We start from the raw sequence: 22,425 nt of genomic DNA, 5'->3' as shown, positions 1-22,425 counted from the left end.
TATGGTTCTTGGCCTACATAGTCACCTAATGATGATAAACAAGTGTGCAAAGTTTCAAAGCTGTAACTCTTATAATTTTTTAGAAAAAATGGACATAAACAAAAATTTTAACCAATGCCCATGCCGACGATCGAGTGACGACAATACCTCGTGGATTTTTAAAAAAAATCAGACGAGATAAAAATTGAAGCTAATTTTATAAGAACCACCACAGCTGTTTAGAAGACATAGAGTGGACACATACTGACAGAAAGACCAACGGACATGTGTGATTCCCAATATAGCCACCATATACTTTGCATCTTGGGGTTTAATTAATTGGGATGAATGCAAGATTATAAATTCTTGACTTAAATTGGGATGCAAACTTGCATTCATTGATTTAATATCTGTTTGTATTTCTTCAACTTAATCTCTCATACCGAAAGCATCATCAAATTGCTATAGCATATATACCACTGTTCTTTAGGTGTGTTGGACTGTTTACCAGAGTCAGTTTTCAAATCACTGAAACGTTTTTGATTTTTCTCGAATAATCTCTGCAGGTTACCCTCAGCTCCTTCAAATGGGACATCACAGGCCATACTGTATATAACAATGCAAACGTCTGAGAAATACTGAGGCTTACCAGTTTTGAAACAAGAACTACAAAAAGCATACATTGTACAGATCGGTAAAATAGAAAAGTGTTAAATAATTACATGTATATAAAATCGCTTGCAATTTTTGATTTACATCAAATTATGAAATCATATAAAACAAATTATTTACATAATATTGGAAATTATCAAAATAAAAAAATAAATTAAAAGATAAATAAACTTTACTTCAAAAACATAGACTGGCTATTTTCAACAGTCTGTGATATCAAAATTGTTGCATTAAAGTTTACTGGAAATTATACAATTTTTTTTTAATGTTAACAACATGAAAACTCCATTAAAATAAAAACAACAACTTAATTCAGTAACTATAAAGCTATCATATAAAGACCTGTACATATATCATGTAACTAAAGAAAAAACAAAAGGGCCATGAAGGCCCTGTATCGCTCACCTGACATATTGACCTAAAGATCATCAAGATTAACATTCTGACCAAGTTTCATTAAGATATGGTCATAAATGTGGCCTCTAAAGTGTTAAATAGCTATTCCTTTGATTTGACTCTGTGACCTAGTTTTTGACCCCATATGACCAAGATTCGAATTTGACCTAAAGATCACCAAGATTAACATTCTGACTAAGTTTCATGAAGATGCAGTCATAAATGTGGCCTCTAGAGAGTTAACAAGCTTTTCCTTTGAATTACCTAGTGACCTAGTTTTTGACCCCACCTGACCCAGATTTGAATTTGACCTATAGATAATCAAGCTTAACGTTCTGACCAAGTTTCATTAAGATATGGTCATAAATGTGGCCCTACAGTGTAAACTAGCTTTTCCTTTGATTTGATCGTGCTAGTTTTGACCCCACATGACCAGATTCGACTTGACCTAAAGACATAAGCTAACGTGACCAGTCATTAGATAGTCTAATTGGCTCTACAGTGTAATGCTTTTCTGATGACCTGTGACCTAGTTTACCCCATGACAAGATTCAACTCCTAAAGATTCACAGTTAACATTCTGACTAAGTTTCATGAAGATACAGTCATAAATGTGGCCTCTAAGAGTGTTAACAAGATTTTCCTTTGAAATGACCTAGTGACCTAGTTTTTGACCCCACCTGACCCAGATTTGAACTTGATCTATAGATAATCAAGATTAACATTCTGACCAAGTTTCATGAAGATACAGTCATAAATGTGGCCTCTACAGTGTTAACAAGTTTTTCCATTGATTTGACCTGGTGACCTAGTTTTTAACCCCGGATGACCCAATATCAAACTCGTCCAAGACTTTATTGACGGTAACATTTTGACCAAGTTTTATTAAGATTGGGTCCAAATTGTGACCTCTAGAGTGTTAACAAGCCTTTCCTTTGATTTGACCTGGTGACCTAGTTTTTTTAACCCCAGATGACCCAATATAGAACTCGTTCAAGATTTTATTGAGGGTAACATTCTGACCAAGTTTCATTAAGATTGGGCCAAAATTGTGACCTCTAGAGTGTTAACAGCCAAATTGTTGACGACGACGACGCCGCCGCTGACGGACACAGGGCGATCATAAAAGCTCACCTTGAGCACTTTGTGCTCAGGTGAGCTAACAATATAAAATCATCTCACCATCTGATGTAATGATAAGCTGCCTCACAGTTGAAGTATCGTGATGATGCAAGAGTCCCTAACTGATTATGAGCCATTCCTGAAACAACAAAGCATTGATATGCATCAGATTATAAATGGTTCTATGTATATACAGCCTAACATAATTTGCTTAAACTCAAAGCCCTTGAATACCTCCCTTTGCTCGAATATCTCTCTTTGATCCAACTTACTGTTCAGTCCCCCCAAAAAATGTCTTAAATAATACATTGTGTTTAACATCAGATTGCTTATACACATGTCTGGAACTCTTAAACAATATCTCTGGTTCTAAATAGTACATTATAGAGTAGATCTCACCATTTTACTCCAACAAACTAAAGGTTCAAGTTGAATCTGGATTTTGTAAATCAGTTCACATCCTTTAAAACTTTCTATCAGCCAAGCCAGATTTACTATTAAATGAGGACTACAATTGTCTATAATTACAAATTGTATCTGATAATCACACTGCTTGTTGTATATAAAAGGAAGAAAGGAACAAATTAAAATATTCTGAAATTTTTGAAAAAATGCCTGTACTGTTTGCATAAAAGTTGAAGAATGCTACCCTCAAGATGTGCACATTGATACGCCATACATATACTGTGAAATCATTAATATTCGTGGGGGACTAATTTTCGTGGATTTCGTGGTTGAGTCAATCCACGAAATTTTATCCCAACGAACAAGTAAAATTCCCATTAATTTCATGTTCAAAAGCTGAAGTCCATGAATTCATATCCCCAAGAAATTGCTGTTCTGACCAAAACCACGAAATTTCATGCCCATGAAATTTAATGATTTTACAGTAAGCTTATTTATACAACCTGTTTTTCTGTTTTCTGCATTATGTTGTTTTTAAAATATAAAGGTAATGAGATGTATGTAAATATAACTACTGTACAATGTTTAATAATAAATCCTTGTTGTGTGTGAAGGCTTTTTACATAAACTTTGAAGAAAAATTTGCATAAGCAATATTATAAAATCTGAAAATTTCAACAAAATTTTGTTGCATACATGTATTTATAGCAAATATAATTCACATTAAGTATAGGTTAATAAATGGGAGAGCGGTGCCTTTGAGTGAAAATGGCCCTGGCAAGGTGATAATAGCCCGAGGGCTATTATCTTCTTCCAGGGCCATTATCACTCAAAGGCACCGCTCTCCCATGTATTTACCTGTTTATTACATGTTTACCTATAATATAGTAAGAAATGTTTTTTTGTGTCATTTTTATTGGTACTTGCATCTTCTGGCACAATAAATTTCAGCTTTTCAGTTTCTATATTACTTATATGAGTCTATTTACTGTATAAACTCAAATACCTGGATAGTTGTACTTTTTTGCTTATTGCATAATTTAGGGACAAAAATACGTTATTTCACGAAGAATACGCGATGTTAAGCTCAAGATGATAAAATAAAACGGAAATATTCGCTGTTTTACCTCCAAGAAACGCCATGACGTCATTTCTGTTTACGGACGTTAATTTCCCGCTCTAACGCCAGGGCCATTATCGATAATGGCCCCGAGGCTTATTATGATAATGTGATAATGCATGACGCAATGCGATAATGGGAGAATTTTCAGCACAAATTTGTTACTATTTATAGGTACTCATGTAATAAATAAGTATTAATGACTGTGCATGCTTCTCAAGTAAGTTTAATCCAATTACTTATTGAAAACTGACAGACTCATGGGTCATATTACATTTCCAAGGTTCCATTGAGTTCAAGCGAATGAAGTTGGACTGAATAGCTAAAGCTTGAACTGTATAGTCACAGCCTGAAAACAAAAACCTCTCCCTTAAAACAAACAACTATCACTAATAAAATCAACACATTTTTAAGTCAAATTCTCATGTTTATCAAGCAGGTCTTGAAGAAAGGTCATGCAAGTGGAATGTTGGTAGTAGAAAATGAGACACAATATGAACTGGCTGTGAACTGGCCTCAATGCATTTTTAAGCCTAAAGCCCTTTCTACACTGAATGAGTTAAGATGAGCTTAGATACAGTATAAACTTTTAATCTCTTAGAATGAATCAAAATATGTACATGCAGAACTACAGCATAGTTTGTTCCTGCAGCCATATTATTCATTCTACCAAATATTAACTTACCCATCTCTGGAGCCAGCATGAGGGCCTGCTGGTAGAACCTCTCTGCTGCTGCCCCACTCATTCCTGAATCAAAATCTTGCTGATATCGTGCTGAAAATTATAAAAGTATTTTCACATTTGTCCTATTCTCTAGATATCAATTATTGTGATATATATATATGGCCAAAGTTGTGTGTTTGACTTTGATGTTGTTCAAAGTAACAACAGCTAAGAGATATGTTGGCTATAAAGATGGGGGAAGATACTCGGTATCATATGTGCATCAATTCTGGCATGGATGTGCATCAATTCTGGCATGGATGTGCATCTGGGTAAAACATAATCCAGTGAGATGATTTCCTCAAAGAATGTTTTTCATTTTTTAGTAATAGGCAGTTTTATAACATATGAGATATTATTTATTATTTGAAATCAATTATTATTTTCACTATTCTGCAATGAATGCTATACGACCTACATAAATTAATTTGCAGTCACATCAAAATTACTATAGAGTAAAATATACCTATATCCTTTGTGCATTTTCCAAAGTTTACCACTGACAAACAAAGGTATTCAACTTTTTATGGTAAGTCCTTCTAAATGATTGCTATGTTGCAATATTGTATACTGTCAGATAATAACTTTTGTAGCAAACTTGTATTATTTTTTCTCAATCAAATCATTTAATTTTATGTATTGTGCTAAATGGCCATTTTGCCATGACCAGATTTTGTAGATTTCTTTTTTTTTTTTTTTTTTTTTGTTGGATTTAACGTCGCACCGACACATGATAGATCATATGGCGACTTTCCAGCTTTAATGGTGGTTAATGGTGGAGGAAGACCCCAGGTGCCCCTCTGTGCATTATTTTATCACGAGCGGGCACCCGGGTAGAACCATCGACCTTCCGTAAGCCAGCTGGATGGCTTCCTCACATGAAGAATTCAACGCCCCGAGTGAGGCTCGAACCCACATCGATGAGGGGTAAGTGATTTGAAGTCAGCGACCTTAACCACTCGGCCACGGAGGCCCCTTGTAGATTTCACATTTACAGATAAAATATTTGGGTATTTTACTTTTTCCTTTGCATTTCATGTCATGCACAGGTACAACTGCAAAATCCAAAAATATCAACCCCCCCACCTACCACCTAAATTACTTCACAATATCATAATTTTATATTAAATGAAAAAATCTCTGTATCTGTACGAAAATTAAAGTTGGATATATAACATACAACAGCACCTTATAACAAAGATCAAACTTTATAAAATCTTACCAATATCACCAAGGCAAACCAGACATCTATGTACAGATTTCATTGCCCACTCATGCATAGCTGGCGTCACCTCCTTACGTCTTGAAGATTTTATGAATCGTCCTAAATAACAGAATATGTTCTTAAATCTTTCATGTAATAATTTGCAAATGTGAATCTTAAATCAGTTTTAATGTGAAAAACTGTTTTACAAGGTAGGTAAGAACCTGTCTCCCATTAAAACAGAAATTTTCAAATAATTCAAAATTAAAATTCAAAGCACTTGAAAATATAAAAGGCCTATATTGTACTTAAGTTTTGTTTTGTTAGGTTTAAAGTCACACCTACACAATTTTAGTTATTACAGAAACTTTCCAGCATCTGATGGTGGAGGAAGACCTCTGGTGCCCCTCTGAGCTTTCAGACACAGCCAGGCATCTTTGTAGAACGGATCTTCTGTAAGCCAGCTGGATGGCTTCCACCCTTGAAATATTCTACACCCCTAGCAAGATTTTGAATCCAAAGTGGTGATGGGCAAGCGATCTGGAGTCAGTGACCTTAACACAGATGCTCCTGTATTATACTAAAGTCTGTTTTTGTCAAATAACATTCACGTCAGAAGATTTACCTGGGTTATTGTCTGGCAGGAGAGGAAAATCAATTTTAGTCTCCAGTTTGAGGTTGAAATCTCGTTGAAGGCGGAATAATAAATGGTAATAGTAACCACATGCTGATGAAAGGTGTGTTCTGTAAGCTGTCTCTAATGAACTGCCCACACGTACATGCTAAAATTAGACAAAACATGCATGTCAGAATAGAATATCGGTCTGTATTATTGGTTTAAGCCACATCAAACACAGTTCAAGACATATGGTAGCTTTATAACTATTTATGATGAAGACCTTATATGTCTCTCTGGGGACTATTTATGGCATTTAGTTAGAACCATCAACTTCCCGCAAGCTTACTTGATGGCTTCTGAAACCCAGAGAAACAAGCATGGCCCGAAATGCTCCAGAAAACTGTTTTCAGTTTGACAACTATAGGTGGAAGCCTTAGTTATTAACTGGCAACCAAATGGTCTACCAAAAAGACAGGCTGACAATGAGTAAAACAATAATCCTCCTCTTCTTTGGAGTAGGGCATAAATATGATATTGTTCTGTAGTTTAGACCTTTTCACTAATTTTATATTGTGTAGTGGTGGCTTCCTAATTTAACTACTGGACAACCTTTGCAGTGGATGAAATTATGAGCAACCGTGTTCTTGCAGTTATCAAGCAAATAAGTTACCCTTCTGTTCTTTTTGATTATCTGAATGATTTCGTAGAACACTTTCCTCCACAAAACTTCTTCAGCTTTTCTGCCATAATACAATGGATTGTAGAACATCAAGCGTTCACAGTACTCTCTTAACCTGAAATAAAACAAGCAAGAAAAAGACATCACTCTTTTCAAAACATTTAAACTTTCACTGCCGTCAAAACTGAAGGCTTAAACAGTAGGGAGTACTCTTGCTAACTTAGCTTCACCTATTCAAACTTGTTGTGAAGGTACAGTCGAACTTTGTTTGCTCGAACTCAAAGGGACCAGAATAATTTGTTCGAGTTAACGGTACTTCAAGCCACTGAAAAGTAAACATTATACAGATATTTTGCCATGACTGGACAATGAGTTCGGGCGAAGGGTGGTGTAAGTTCGACTGTATATTTCATCAGACCAAACAGCTAAACGGGTCAGTCTGTTAAGTATTTATTGAAAACCCTTCATCATCAATAAAAGAACTCCCAAAACTTTAAAGTATACAAGCACTAAACTTTTCTCATTCATGTAAATATAATGATAGTACTGACATATTAACTGTAATTATTTCCTAAATCACAGAAAATATGGGTAAATTAAGACTTTTCTGAAGTAAAATCCACAACGTGGAAGGAGTACTTTCTTAAATTCTCAAGATAATTAAGAGTTCAGTGTGGACAATTACTTGTATCTGAGGCCGACAGCTTCCTGATGGAACACCTCTCTGTATGCCCGTTTCTTCTTTAACCCTTCATCTAGCTTCCTCACAGCATCTACTGCAGCTCTGAAGAAGAAAGTCAACATGACCACTGTAAGCATTTCTGTCTGTCAAAAAGATATAGCAATTATAGATGCTATAATGGAGTGCTTATCAAAATAAAGTAGTTTGTTCTGGGGTAACTTGGAATAAATTAGAGGGAAAGCATAAAACAAACACAGAAATGGACAAGTCTGTGCCAACTGAAAGATTAAAGACAGTATTTTTTGAAAAATATGGTCCTTAAATGTCCTATTGAAGGAGAAAGGTCCAAGATTTTGTAAAATGTCTGAAATGTCTGGACTGCAGTTTCATCAACATTTACAATTTTTACATTGTTGGTCCCTCTTCTAGAGATTGGGGCTCCTTTTTGATAATTTAATTGAAAATATGAATGATTATTAACTTTTTAAAACTGAATGATACAGTCAGTTACCCTGTGATCTATAAATGGAAGTAATTTCAGTATAATCCAAGCTTAATAAAAAGTGACATATTACCGGCATTATATACATTTGTATTTACAAAAATGACCATTTCTTTTAGGTAGATTTGTTCTTGAATCTATTGTCTAAGTAATAACTACTTTAAACAAGAGCACCGCCTTGTGGGTGCAGACACTCATCTGATTTTTTTTGTCTCTGTATAACAGAAATATTGTCCTACCTGTGTTGGTTTTTTTTATGGTATTTTCTAAGTCCAAAAGGGGCAAAAATTTTTGCAAAAAGCAGGATGGAGTTATGTTTCTTGCTGTACAGAGTCAGCTTTTGATGGTGAACAAGCGTTGCAAGTTTTAAAGCAATAGCTTTGATAGTTTAGGAGAAAAGCTGACCTAAACACAAAACTTAACGAAGAAATCTGATTTTCTAAGTCAAAAAGGGGCTATAATTTTTGCAAAAAGCAACATTGAGTTACGGTACTTGCTGTGCAGAGTCAGCTTTTAATGGCGAATAACTGCTCCAAGTTTTAAAGCAATAGCTTTGACCGTTAAGGAGAAAAGTTGACCTAAATGCAAAACTTAACCAAGAAATCTGATATTTTCTAAGTCCAAAAGGGGCCATAATTCTTGCAAAAAGCAGGATGAAGTTATGTTTCTTGCTGTACAGAGTCAGCTTTTGATGGTGAACAAGTGTTGCAAGTTTTAAAGCAATAGCTTCCCTTACAGAAGCAAGCCTCTGTGGCGTACATGCTGCGTATTTGCTGTGTATATGCCGCGAACACAGTAGTACGCCAGAGGAGTACATTTTACCTACACCGCATGCCGCGTACATGCCGTGTACTATTTCGACGAGTACACAGCATGTACGCAGGAGGTCACTAGTACACTTCAAGTACGCAGCACAGACTCTGAAAATTTAAGGAGTACACTGCATGTACGCAGGAGGGACTTGTACAAGAAAATAGTACACTGCATGTACACCGCAGATACTTTGAAATTTGTGCAGTACACTTCATATACGCGGGAAAGACTTGTACAATTTCTTTTGGCATTTATACTTAGTTTTTTTTTATAAGTTAAAGTCTGAAGTAAACTTCATATACGCGGGAGGGACTTCATGCAGGAAGGATTTGTACATTTTTTTTTTTTGGAAGCAAGAACTTGATTTCCGAGTAACTTTTATCTTAATAGCATAGAATAGTTCAGATTACCGGTATTCTGAACAATAAAACTTTGCCAAACTATTTGCAATGTTCATTTGTGAAGCTTACATCTTAGTGATTTCTGAGCTGCACCTTGCATGCAGTGTAAAAATATATTCTTTTTCATTTTGAATTAATCCTGGAGCTTTCTAACATGGATAATTGAAAAGCCTTATTTGAACTTCGTTGCATTACATTTTGTAATACATGAAATAATTACCAAGATAATGCCTCAACAGCGCCCGAATGAGAAGAATTAATAGCTCTCACTGTTATTTGAATACTCTTAAGCAAAACACCACTCTATCATGTTTTATAAAGGCTTTAATGCTCATTATGTTAACTCATTAAGGCCTCACCAAATTAAAAAGTTGTTTATCGGATTTGCCGCTCGTATATTTTCAGAACGTTTTTGGCTAATTGCGCTTGCCCCACTGGAAAAAATCAATCCAAAATTTTTTGGTGTGCTACTTTTTACGGACGTTAAAGTGTATAAATGCTTATATAATTCCAGTCCTAGATTGTTCTCAGATGGATTTTAATCAAAATAAATACATACTACGCACACATCGTCTATAATAAATCATAACACTTATATTTAGTTGCATTAAAGTTGTTTCCCCTTGATGCAGTTACGCCATTTTCTTCAAATGTTTACCAAATTACATGCTACAAAAATTGATTTATTTCATTGAAAAGTGGATGAAGAAAAGCATACTAATTTATTTGATAACATCAATCTACATTATTTTGGTAAGGGTAAATACTTATTGATGCATGTCACTTATCTTTTTTCTGTTTTTTTTCTGTCCAAATGATCAGCATTTGCATACGAAAGTTGGTGGGGTAAGGAATTTACATTATCACAGCAGTTTCGCCACAAGAGTACACAGCATGTATGCAGCAGGAGTACACAGCATGTACGCCGCAGGAGTACACAGCATGTACGCCGCAGGAGTACACAGCATGTACGCCGCAGGGGTAGTACACCGCAGGCTCATTTGCATGTGAAAAGTGTATGTGCCGCGTACATGCTGCGTACTATTTCTCGCATACTAAATTCCTCCAGCGTACATCCTGTGTACTATGTAGTCCACAGCATGTACGCAGCAAGTAGTACGCGGCAGAGCTCATTTGCATGTCAAAAGTGTACTACAAACGTACTATCGGTGTATGTGCGGTGTATATCCTGCGTACTATTGATTTCAGTACACATCATGTACGCATCATATACGCTGTATGTACACAGCAAGAGTACGCAGCAGGCCTTTTTCTTCTGTAAGGGTTGGTTAGTTTTTTGAAACCTTATCAGGAATCACGCCTTGTAATTTTACCAGTCCAAATGAAACAGACTAACATGCCCTTTCTTACTTTAATATGTTTTCAATCCATTTTCCTTTTTATCTGACATAAACCATGCAACAGTATTTTATAATTCAGTTCTACACAGAAATTTTAAATGCTTACTGCTGCCTGCAACATTTTGCCCACCATAACAATTGTCACATGATTAGCATACTCTTCAATTTTGAAAACAAACAGTGCCACAGTTCCATACAAATTATACTCTTTAATTTTGGTGGATTTTTGTGCGAATTTGAACTTTCTGCAGCATGTTTAAATGAACTTTGTTGAAAATGCTGGTTACTAGTTTTAATTCACTTAATAAATACTAAAAATCTTGATCCTTACATTCAAGAACAACCATGTACTACAAACTTTGTGTAATATCATCAGTTTTGTCACAAGAGTTAGGGCAGAAGTCGCTAAACATTCTGGGTTATGCCATAAATTAACCATGACTGCAGTCGAAATTAAAAACAAGAGCTGTCTGTAAGACAGCGCGCTCCACTATTCAGCCATTTGACAGTAAAATGAATTTATGTCTCAATAAGAGACCTCTACTTTAAAAGGAAGATATTTTTATATATGTTTATGTGAAGTTACGATAAGATATAAGCAATAGTAACAAAGATATGACAGAAAAACAAAGGTTGCCAAAATACATTAACCTTAAAAAAACCTAAGTATAACACCTTGGTGACCTTGACCTTGGGTATAATGGGCCCAGCCCCTGCACATACTTTGTTTGTATGCTGGACAATGTTTATGTGAACTTACAGTAAGATATAAGTAACAGTAACAAAGAAATGACAGAAAAACAAAGGTTGCCGAAAAACTTTAACCTTAAAAATAACCTAAGTATAACACCTTGGTGACCTTGACCTTATGTATAATGGGCCCAGCCCCTGCACATACTTTGTTTGTATGCTGGACAATGTTTATGTGAAGTTACAGTAAGATATAAGCAATAGTAGCAAAGATATGACAGAAAAACAAAGATAGCCGAAAAACTTTAACTTCAAAAATAACCTAAGTATAACACCTTGTTGACCTTGACCTTGGGAATAATGGGCCCAGCCCCTGCACATACTTTGTTTGTATGCTGAACAATGTTAATGTGAAGTTACAGTAAGATATAAGCAATAATAACAAAACAAGAGCTGTCGGAGGACAGCAACGCTCGACTATTCAACAGCCTTGTCAATTGAATGAATATTAAAGTCCAAAAAGGGGCATAATTTTGTAAAATTGCAAAATAGAGTTATGGAACCTGTACAATGCATATCAGCTCATGACAATGGACAATTGTGTGAAGTTTCAATCCATTCCCATTAGTGGGTACAGAGATATCAGCTTACATACAAAAACTTAACCAAAAACTGCTAAGACGAAAAAGGGGCATAATTTTGTAAAATTGCAAAATAGAGTTATGGAACCTACACAATGCATTTCAGCTCATGACAATGGACAATTGTGTGAAGTTTCAATCCATTCCCATTAGTGGGTACAGAGATATCAGCTTACATACAAAAACTTAACCAAAAACTGCTAAGTCAAAAAAGGGGCATAATTTTGTAAAAATGCAAAGTAGAGTTATGGAACCTGTGCACTGTATGTCAGATCATCACAGTGAATAAGTGTGTGAAGTTTCAATCCATTCCCATTAGTGGGTACTGAGATACCAGCTTACATATAAAACCTTAACCAAAAATTTATATGTCGAAAAAGGGGCATAATTTTGTAAAAAAGCAAAATAGAGTTATTGAACCTGTGAAATGTAAGTAAGTTTATCACAGTGAATAAGTGTGTGAAGTTTCAATCCATTCCAACAAGTGGTTACTGAGATACCAGCTTACATACAAAAACTTAACTAAATCGGGACGCGGATGCGGACGCATGGGTGAGTCCAATAGCTCTACCTATTCTTTGAACAGTTGAGCTAAAAACAAAGGTTGCCGAAAAACTTTAACCAAGAAAGCTCACGCCAATGCCGGGGTGAGTAGAATAGCACACCTATTCTCCAAATTGCGGAGCTAATAATATAAATTCTAATAGCAAATAATAGGCAATACTAGCCCCTAATAGCATTTCAATCACTCAGTCTTACGTTATGTCATTGCTACTGTTGTGTCAATCAATTATTTGTATAACAATCATGGGACAGGGAGCTTTTTCTCAGACCGAGTGCAATAGCTTCCTCCCTCAGGCTTTTCAGCATAACAAGACCATTTTAGATGAATGTCATCTTGTCCCAAGTCACAATGACATATAACACAATCTAACAGAAAAAATTGTTCTTTGTTTCACCAATTTGACTCAGCCGCTGGACTGACACGAAACAGATCGGTCAGTGCCGGATCTGTCCTATCTCGTAACCAATCCAAAACAAACAGCAATTCCTCATCCTGTTTCCGTGCATGTACTCAGCTCTACCACTGAGAACCACCAACTACACAGTCCCATATTGTAGGGCTGTCATTGATTGGGTCTTTGTCATATCGACGATACTGATATATCGGAAGACAGATATCGACGATACATCGATATATCGATTATTAAGTTAGTGTAACAACCTATTTGTTCATGTACATGCTATATACCTTCTTGTTAATGTTATTTTTAGTTTAATTGCATGCTTTTCGTGTGTTTTAATTGTATTTATGTATTTCCCCATATAGGCAGTGCCGACTAGTTGGAAAAGACTGCTACGGGACAAGTTTAGACATGACCTTTATTGACAACTTCCGTTACTTAGGGCGCATTTTTGCAGGCAGAAAAGTTGTTTTAGAGGGTCTGAGTGTTTATCTGGATAGTTTCTTTTCTCTGTGTAAAATATCGATTTTTAAAAATGGGAATCGATAATCGATTGACCAAAAAATATCGTTGATACATCGATATCGTTTCTATCGATGACAGCCCTACCATATTGTCCCCAAAGGTTCCCCTATCTGGTACCGTGACAGAACCCTGTGGGCTAGACCTCGGACTAAGTGTAGAGTCAGAGGAACCTGTCGTACCTAAGGATCCATCAGTTACGTATGGCTTAGATGAATCTTTCCAACCAGACACTCCGCCTTTACAGACAGCTTATTGGACAGTACAATAGGCCTTTTTGGTTTGTCCTTCATGGAGGCCTGAACCAAAGACTGTGTACTTGGTTGCCCTTAGTAGGCACTGAACCTTACTGTCCAGACATGACTGTATTACTGAGGCCCTAAACAGCCTCAGCTTCACCCCTCCTTGTGGTCATCATGTTCATGCTTATAACAGCATCTTTAAACATATCTACTACAAGGGAGCTTACTCCCCCAGAGTAGTCTACATCCATACCAGCACCAAAAATTGCTTCATCTGGTAGGCTACTGTTCTCAGAAGGGCATAGATGGTCTGGCATCTGAGACTACCATTGCAAGGGTTGGCTTGCCACTCTTACCCTCGGTGTCATCTGTGGTTCCATCGTGATACCCGTAGACATTCGTACCCATGCCCTTGTTGGTACCAGGTTCCCCGGATGCTCTGTGATGTAAGCTCGGTTGTAAAAGCTCATAAGAGCTTATGTTTATTTGTTGTTATCTTGCCGGCTCAAAATAAATCTTACCTTATCTTATCTTAAGCTCCGGGTAACTCCTATTTACCAACGGCACTGCGTCGTCTACATCAATATAAAAGGACCCCAACTTTCGTTGTCTTCTTTACAGTATTTACACCTGCCACAAGGTAACTGCTCCAGTCGTGTCCCAGCATGACACTCTTCGCACTGCCTCTAATCAGTCGGCATTCTAGACATTGTGTTAGCTTTACCATGCTCACGACCTGCCCCGTGCTGCAGCAGTATATTTTACCAAGACAGCTCCTCAGACCACCATCTCGCCAGTTGACCTTGAGGCTCTTGGAACGCCATTAACCACCTTAAACTTGCGTGGTCATTCTGTACAATAAGCAGTCTACCAGACTGTACATGCGCACTACAACATTGTTTACTACTGGACATCTAGACTCCCGGTCTAGAGCTGTTTATTAGACACCCTAGCCACCCTGCTGGTAGTTCTGGCTGCCATAACTTAACTGACGCTGTTTTTATTTTCTGATGGTCGCATCCATTAAGTTATGGCGAAACCCCATTTGGTTAACTAACCAGTGTCAAACCGCAACATCTCGCACAGTCTCTCGTGAGAAACTGATGACCTCATGCAAAAGTTCAGAGCACGTGAAAATCAAAATCAAAATTTTGCGTATTTATGAATTGAATTTAATCATAAACATTGCCATTTTCAATAAAGTTCATAAAAAACATACCTTAGAAGGTTTAAGTTCTCAGAAAAGGTCAATAAATAACGATTCTATACCGCCTATTGGTTTTCAAAATGAAGAGTACCCTGATCTGGTGACAACTGCAATGGTGGACAAAATACTGCAGACAGGGGTACCCATTTGAAACTTTTGTGTATAACTTGTGTTCAAATTATGTTGCATGGATTATTTTATGTCAGATCAAAAGAAAAATGTATTAGAAATATTTTTAAAGTAAAAGGTGAGTCCATTGCATTTCATTTGATAAAATTATAGCGTGACAGACTTCTGGCATGATTTCTGGTTAGGTTTCAGTACGGGATTCGTGGGAAGAAAGAGTACTTATAGTAATTACAGGGAGTGAGGATCTGAGTATAGGAGTGGGGATGCATATGTCTTGTTAGACGGGATGGGGGGCTGACATAGGGGGGGAGTGGCACAGCAACCATACCATTCACTATCTTGTAGAACATAAGGAGGCGTGAATCAGATCTCCTATCTTCAAGGGTACGCCATCTCAGCTGACACAGCATGTTTGTGACACTGCTGTAAGGGGAGTAGTCATGATTTACCCATTGCGCTGCCCTCCGCTGAATCATTTCGATCTGGTGGATGTTTTGTTGGGTGTAAGGGTTCCAAACACAGCTAGCATATTCTAGCTGTGGCCTGACTAGTGATTTATAAGCTACTTCTCAAACTTTTGGGTTCTTGCATGGGATGTTTCGTTTAATGAAGTTTAGTGTTCGGGTAGCTTTGGACGTGACTAAATTGATGTGTTTATTCCAATTTAGATCTGAGGATATAGTGACCCCAAGGTACCTTGCATCGGGAACTGTTTCCAAGACTTGGCCATGGAGTGTGTACTTTGATTTAAAAGGGTTTTTTGACCTTATGTTCATAACAGTGCATTTTGAGGGGTTGAACTCCATGTCCCACTTACTTTCCCATATCTGTAACCTATTTAAGTCTTGCTGGAGGATGTTTTCTTGGGCAGAACTATTTACAGTTAAGTAGACAGCAGTGTCATCGGCGAATAACCGAACCTGTGAAATTAGATTTTCAGGCAGGTCATTAATGTAGAGTAAGAATAGAAGGGGGCCTTGGACGGAGCCCTGTGGGACTCCGGACGTTACTGGAACTTCTTCTGATGTTTCACCATTCACAAGGACCTGGATCAACTGATACGGGGACTGGAAACCGGCATTTATCTTATCTTATGCTGTCGTCCAATCGAAGCGTATGCCGTAGGTTATTCTGCTATTACTCAAACACATTACGCCTTACAGTTTAACTCGTCCTTTCAGTGAAAATCTGGGAAAGCATTTGTTGAATTTTTTGTTGAAAACAAAGTTCTGCCATGAAATTATTGCCTGCATCTGTTTTTAAATGGAAAATATCTACATTAATGTTACTTTTCGCCCTGTGAAAATGGCTAAATCTAGACTTGTCTTACCCAGAGAGAAAGATGTCGTTTTTTACATGATATTTGCCTTGTTGATTCAGAGTATTTAGAACAAAAAAATTAGGACATATTTTAATGAAAATAGCAAGTCAAAACTGTAAACTGTTGCCTGAAAATATTTGTTTATGATATTGCTCTGTTCTTCACCATTTAAATGCGTGTTAAACCTAGATGATTTTCTGCAGTTTTATCTAAAAGTTCGGAATACTAAATGCAACTTCGTTGTCGGCCTTTTTTTTAAAAAAAAATGTTATTTTAATTTAAATACATTGTATTTTTCACACATCTGTTTTAAGATTAAATTTATTAAACTAATTTTTGGAGTTTAAACAACAATTTCGTTTGAAACATTCCCTACGTTCAAGAAGAATGTTTGTTTCTGTATGTAGAAATCTGACATTATAAACAATAATTATAATTATGGCTCTACAAGATTAAGAAAAGTGTCAGCTTCCTGTTATTTTCTATTTTTTTTATTCAATTCCAACAAAAATCGGCCCTTTGATAAAGGTTTGAAGTTACCTGGTAAAATATTTCTTCAGGGAAGTGAGCATGAGTTAATTCATAATAATTAAGCATATCACCACATGCAGTCGCATGCTGTTTTTGCTTCAGAATCCCTTTAGATCAATCTCTGATCATCTAATTATCGCCACTTAACATGTGACTGGTAAACCCTTTGAACAATAAGTGTTATAGCTCCATGATTAACATGAGGTAATATGCTAATTACACGATAGTGGCAAAAACAAAATATCGATCGCTAACGACTGGTCGATATTTACAGGTATGGACGACAGCATAATACAGATAAATGTATTGATTTATACGGAGTTTCTACTCCCCGTATTAGACCTTCCTGACAAGGACAGACTGGCGCCTGCCAATCAAAAAAGACTTGACCCATTGCAACGTGGTGCCCTGAACGCCATGTTGATGAAGTTTATACAGAAGTTTCAGATGGTTAACCTTGTCAAATGCTTTAGAGAAGTCCAGAAGGATCAGGTCCGTCTGGTGGCCTTGAATTAAGTTTCGGGATAGATCTTCTACAAGTTGGAGTAACTGCGTTTCGCATGCCGTTTCTCTCTGAACCCATGCTGTAGGTCATAGAGGACATTGTTAACCTGGAAGTGCTTGGTAATATTAGAGGCTATGATGTGTTCCAGTAACTTACAAAGGATGCAAGTTAGGGATATAGGCTGGTAATTTGCAGGATTGCTTTTGTCACCCTTCTTAAATAAAGGAGTGACATTGGCCTTGGTCCAGTCAGCTGGGATAGGGCCCGTGTCAAGGGACCTTTGAAAGAGCTTAATGACTTAGTGAGATTTGTTCACTAAGATTTTTAAGAAGGATCGGCTTTAGACCATCGGGACCACATGCTTTATCTATTTTTAGGGACGAAAGGAGTTTCTGAACACCATTTATGCCTATAGTGACCTTTGGCATTTTGGGATAATTTGGTTGGTAATCAGTTGGTATGGAGAGTAGAGACTGCACTTTCATTTTACAGAGCAGCATGCCCAGTCACGCAGAATCCTGCGTTTTTCACGCAGAAAACACAATGTGCACGCAAATTTTTCAATGGCCGTGCGTGCAGGAACGCATATTTGTTGTGGCCGGCAAATAAACGAATTTGGCTCAAAAATTGGTGGTCGCTAACCTAAAACCCGGGAAACGCTTGCTTTTGAACAGAAAACCAATAAGCTTCCAGCGGCAAACATCTGCGCAATCTAGATTACTCCAAATACATCACTAACAAAAATGGCAGACGAGCATGAAAAACTTCATTCTGGGTGGAAATATTAAATTGACCTCAGTGCCATATGAAAGGCCGGGTTTTCACTACAAAATAGGCATCATACAGCATTAGTTCCTGCAGGCGTACTGTTGATAATGTGCACAACAGAATGGTCATCGAGTACTACTGTAAGCAAATGCCTAAGCCAGAGAAAAAGCTGCTGAAGCATTTAGGCCTTAGACATTCGTAACAGTTAAATACTGTTCTTTATGCCTTAGCAGCATATAGTAAACAGGCTAGGCCTATATAAATACAGTATGACTGAGTTTACTGAATAAATACTGTAAACATTATCTAATATCTGTTGCTTTTAGTTTTCATACCAGTACATATGTTCATGTTTTGGGAAAATTCAGTGTACCCAGATTTTTTAAGCCTGTACCCACTTTTTCCAAAAGTAGTGGGTACAGGTACCCACTTTTTAAAAATCCTGTGGGCATGCTGCAGAGTTGGCCCAGTTTGAGAGGTGACATTGGGGTGAACACGGACTGGAATTGACGATTCAGGATATTGGCCTTCTTTTTATCATCCGTATGAATTTGACCGTTTTCTAGGAGTGGGGAAATGCCTTGGGAGTCTTGCTTGGCATTTTTGGCAAGGGAGAAAAGTTTCTTACGAGAGAAATTTTGACCTGTTTGTGGGTTATCCGGATCATCTTGACATTCTAGGACATAATCTATGTAGTTATCATGTGCTTGTTTGATATTTTTCCTTACAAGATTTTTGAAATTTATGTAATGTTGTTTGACCCTCTTGGGAGGTTCTAGACGTTTGCCAAGAAACAGACAAGTTCCAAAAAACTGAAACTACGAACATCCAAGTTAGTGCTGACAATGTATCAGAACTACCCAAAACAGGAAACGTAAATAACCTAAAATACATGTGCAAAACGAAAGTTACAAACAACTACCTGTACACTTTCTTGGCCTTATCAAGATCTGTCTTAAGGTCAATACATTTTTCGGTCATATTTGTCATCTATGCATTATCTATGCACTTCAACTGCTGGTAAATACCATCGTTAGACCAAACAGATAGTAAAAATTTCTAAAACAACATTTTTTTCCGTCTTAGGACGTCCATGTTGGATATAGTTTAACATATTTTTCATAATCGTTGTCATCTCAATTTAGGGGCACGCACATACTTATACTATTTACATTATTATGTTGTTCTAGGAGGGCAATGAGTAAGATTGTCAAAACTTTTAACCAATCAAATATGTTCAAATTATCAACTATTTACAGGGTGGCCAAACCACATGGCTTTTTGATATCGTACACGCGGAGAGAATCACTCGATTCTTGTAAAAAAAAAAATAATTGTAATTTCCTTGCTTACTTGATGGATTTAGATAAAATAAAAAGCGTCGAAAACAGAAAAAAAACGAGCGCTTTCATCTACACAAAACGTCTGCCACCCTTAGCCAGTTCTGTCTTCAAAGACTGCCCAAATTCCAGCACTAGCGTACGCGTACCTTATCTACACATTTTTGGTCCGTGAAAAAAAAAAACAACACACTTACATATGGGCGAAGTATCGAGAAATTCGTGACGACGCTTTGTGGCGAGGAAACATTCATTTTCCTGTCTTTGACGCTTTTTATTTTATCAAAATCTGTCAAGTAATAAAGAAATCATAAGCAAAATATTACCTGAATGGAGCGATTTCTCCCGAGTGTCCGATACTGAAAAGTCACGTAATGCGTTTTTGCATATAATGAAAATTTACTTGTTGGATTTTCGAAGCAACCCGACTACTATATTTTTTCTGTTACAGTTTCTTTTTGTTGCGGGGCGTACTTTGCGATGCATGGCTCTAGGGTTGTGTTTGGGGTGTTCTGTACGTGCTTCGGAAAATCTACCCTTACCTTTTATTTTTTTATACCGAGATACAGCCATGAAAATTTCGAAGAAAAATAATTCATTTACAAGTCATTAACATGGTTTTAGACAAAAACATTATTTTGTTACACAATTACTTGAGGCTTTGGCACTTTGTGAACATGGAGGTAATATGGACTGTATAATTTGGATTTGACACTCAGTGGTACCTTACCAGAGACTTTGACAGATCGGTGTTCGGATGGATGAGGTCGTTTGTTCTTGATCGTCACCAACAGGCCCCTGTAGGTTCTTTGCATTATTGCTGAAAGAGTTAATAGGACAATAACTTCGGAATTACTTTGTTTCTGGTAAAGATATGCGATTTACCAGGTTAACAGTTGTTAGATCATATTTGATATGCCAGTATGGTATGGTTCCCAAGCCTACAAGTAGAATATCATCTCTATAGAAAACGTGCAGCGTAGTGCCACCAAGATTGTTGCATGGCCGAAACTTATGAACAAAGGCCTGCCAACACTTGCTTATAGAAGAAATAGCGCTGATAATGATGAGAGACCACGTAAATCTTACACTTGAGATTAAAACAATGTTTCTTATTCAAATCGGGGTCATATCTGACATAATGTGGACGCATTGGTGGAGAGGGCTAAGACGCTTTCCTACGGAGGTGAAGACCCCGGGTTCGATTCCTGGCTACTCCCATTGCGGTGTGTCCTTGGGCAAGGCACTTTATCACGATTGCCTCAGTCGACCCAGCTGTAAATGGGTACCAGTAAATTGCTGGGGGTAAGGTATAACTGGTTTTAACTGTTCTTAAAATATGGTCGCTAAAAAGCTCTACAGAGCTTATGTTCATTGTTTCACAAAGCGACGGTAAATAAAATTTACCTTTACCTTTTATCTACAAACTCCAGGTTCAGGTGGATGCAAATACACAATAGTGTACTGGAAGACATTGTCAGCCATACGCTGGAGGCTAGAAGGATGTTGATTAATTCAAGAGCTATCTGAACTAGTTTTGGAAGCACAAAGGCAGTAAGTTTACCTGCCAGTAGATTGATACATCCATCACGTGCATTTCATTTGTTTTCATCCGTTGTTTTTTAGCTCACCTGTATCGCTCACCGTCCGGCGTCCGTCCGTCCACACTCTCCTTTAAACATCTCCTCCTAGACTACCACGCCAATTTATGATCCTTGGATGGTCCTCTTTAAAAGTTGTTCGAAGAATTTAATTCCATACAGAACTCTGGTTGCCATGGCAACCGAAATGAAAAACTTTAAAAATCTTCTTGTCCAAAACCACAGGTCCTAAGGCTTTGATATTTGGTATGTAGCATCAACTTGTGGTCCTCTACCAAGATTGTTCAAATTATCCCCCTAGGGTCAAATATTAAACTTAATAGAGTTTTGTGCAAAGAAGAAACATGCCAAATTTGGCGAAGATCCATGTTTTTTCTCTCTAATTTTAGCTCTGGCTACCCATAAAATGTGGACAAACAGAACCATTGAACAAATCTGACAAGAGGACAATACACGAATGCCACAGACTGTTTGATGTAGATCCTTCAAAAGGTTCATGGGTAGTTGTTTATAGGCTTTACTATTTATAACTCTGGCAGTCCCTCAAATGTACCAATGAAAATCACTTAAAAAGCTTGGGAGATGTCTATACAAAACCAGGTTGGATGACGATCCATGAAGAACACGAGTTGTTTAAAGTTTTTTCTTGTTTTATCTGTGGCACCCCTGAAAGGGATCAACCGGAACCACTGACACCAGTCCGAGAGATACTGCAGACCAAGTATACTGAAGATCCATCAAATGGTTCAAAGAAGTAGTTATTTAAACGTTTTTCTTTTTATAGCACTGCGACTACTTTAAATGGCCAAATGAAAATCTTTGAACAAATTGGAGAGATGTCTATACAAGGATGCTACACACAAACTTTGGTGATGATCTGAAAGTGGCTTGTTAGAAGAAGTTGTTTTAAGATATTTCTGTCCTTAGTTCTGGCAGCCCCTTGAAGAGGATAAGCATAAACATTTGAACTAACTTGGGAGAGGTTCATGCAAGGACACAACAGGCCAAGTTTCGGGAAGAAACACATCAGAATTTGTTTAATTTTTTTCCCAATCATAGCTTTTGCGGAAGTAAAGGGGGCCAATTGCAATTCAAAAGATGCATCCAGTTTTTCATGACAGATAGTTTTTGTCTTTAGCTCTGGTGGTCCCTAAAGAGGCCAAATGGAATTGTTTGAGCAAACTTGTGAGAGGTCCAAGCAAGGATTCTACAAACCAAGATTGGTGTGATTCTGACCAGTAGAAAGACAACAGTGCTCTTATGTTAATTCTGCTATAAATTCTT

The 22,425-nt window shown here is 37.2% G+C and overlaps 1 protein-coding gene across 1 annotated transcript in view; it reads right to left on the bottom strand.

Annotated features, from left to right (window-relative positions):
- LOC123566528 (nonsense-mediated mRNA decay factor SMG5-like) overlaps positions 1-19,316 on the bottom strand; it is a 48,762-nt gene extending 29,446 nt beyond the window's left edge. The window contains exons 1-8 of the mRNA XM_053549120.1: positions 19,123-19,316; positions 7,606-7,704; positions 6,912-7,035; positions 6,248-6,404; positions 5,641-5,742; positions 4,380-4,469; positions 2,230-2,308; positions 457-585 (exon numbers count right to left, since the gene is read on the bottom strand). Coding sequence (XP_053405095.1) covers positions 457-585; positions 2,230-2,308; positions 4,380-4,469; positions 5,641-5,742; positions 6,248-6,404; positions 6,912-7,035; positions 7,606-7,704; positions 19,123-19,190 — 848 coding nt within the window. The 5' untranslated portion in view covers positions 19,191-19,316. The remainder of the gene's footprint in view (positions 1-456; positions 586-2,229; positions 2,309-4,379; positions 4,470-5,640; positions 5,743-6,247; positions 6,405-6,911; positions 7,036-7,605; positions 7,705-19,122) is intronic.
- Positions 19,317-22,425: the final 3,109 nt, after the last annotated feature.

Source organism: Mercenaria mercenaria, chromosome 8 (genome assembly GCF_021730395.1).
Source record: "Mercenaria mercenaria strain notata chromosome 8, MADL_Memer_1, whole genome shotgun sequence".
Lineage (NCBI taxonomy): Eukaryota > Metazoa > Mollusca > Bivalvia > Venerida > Veneridae > Mercenaria > Mercenaria mercenaria.
This window is presented reverse-complemented; position numbering and strand designations above follow the sequence as displayed.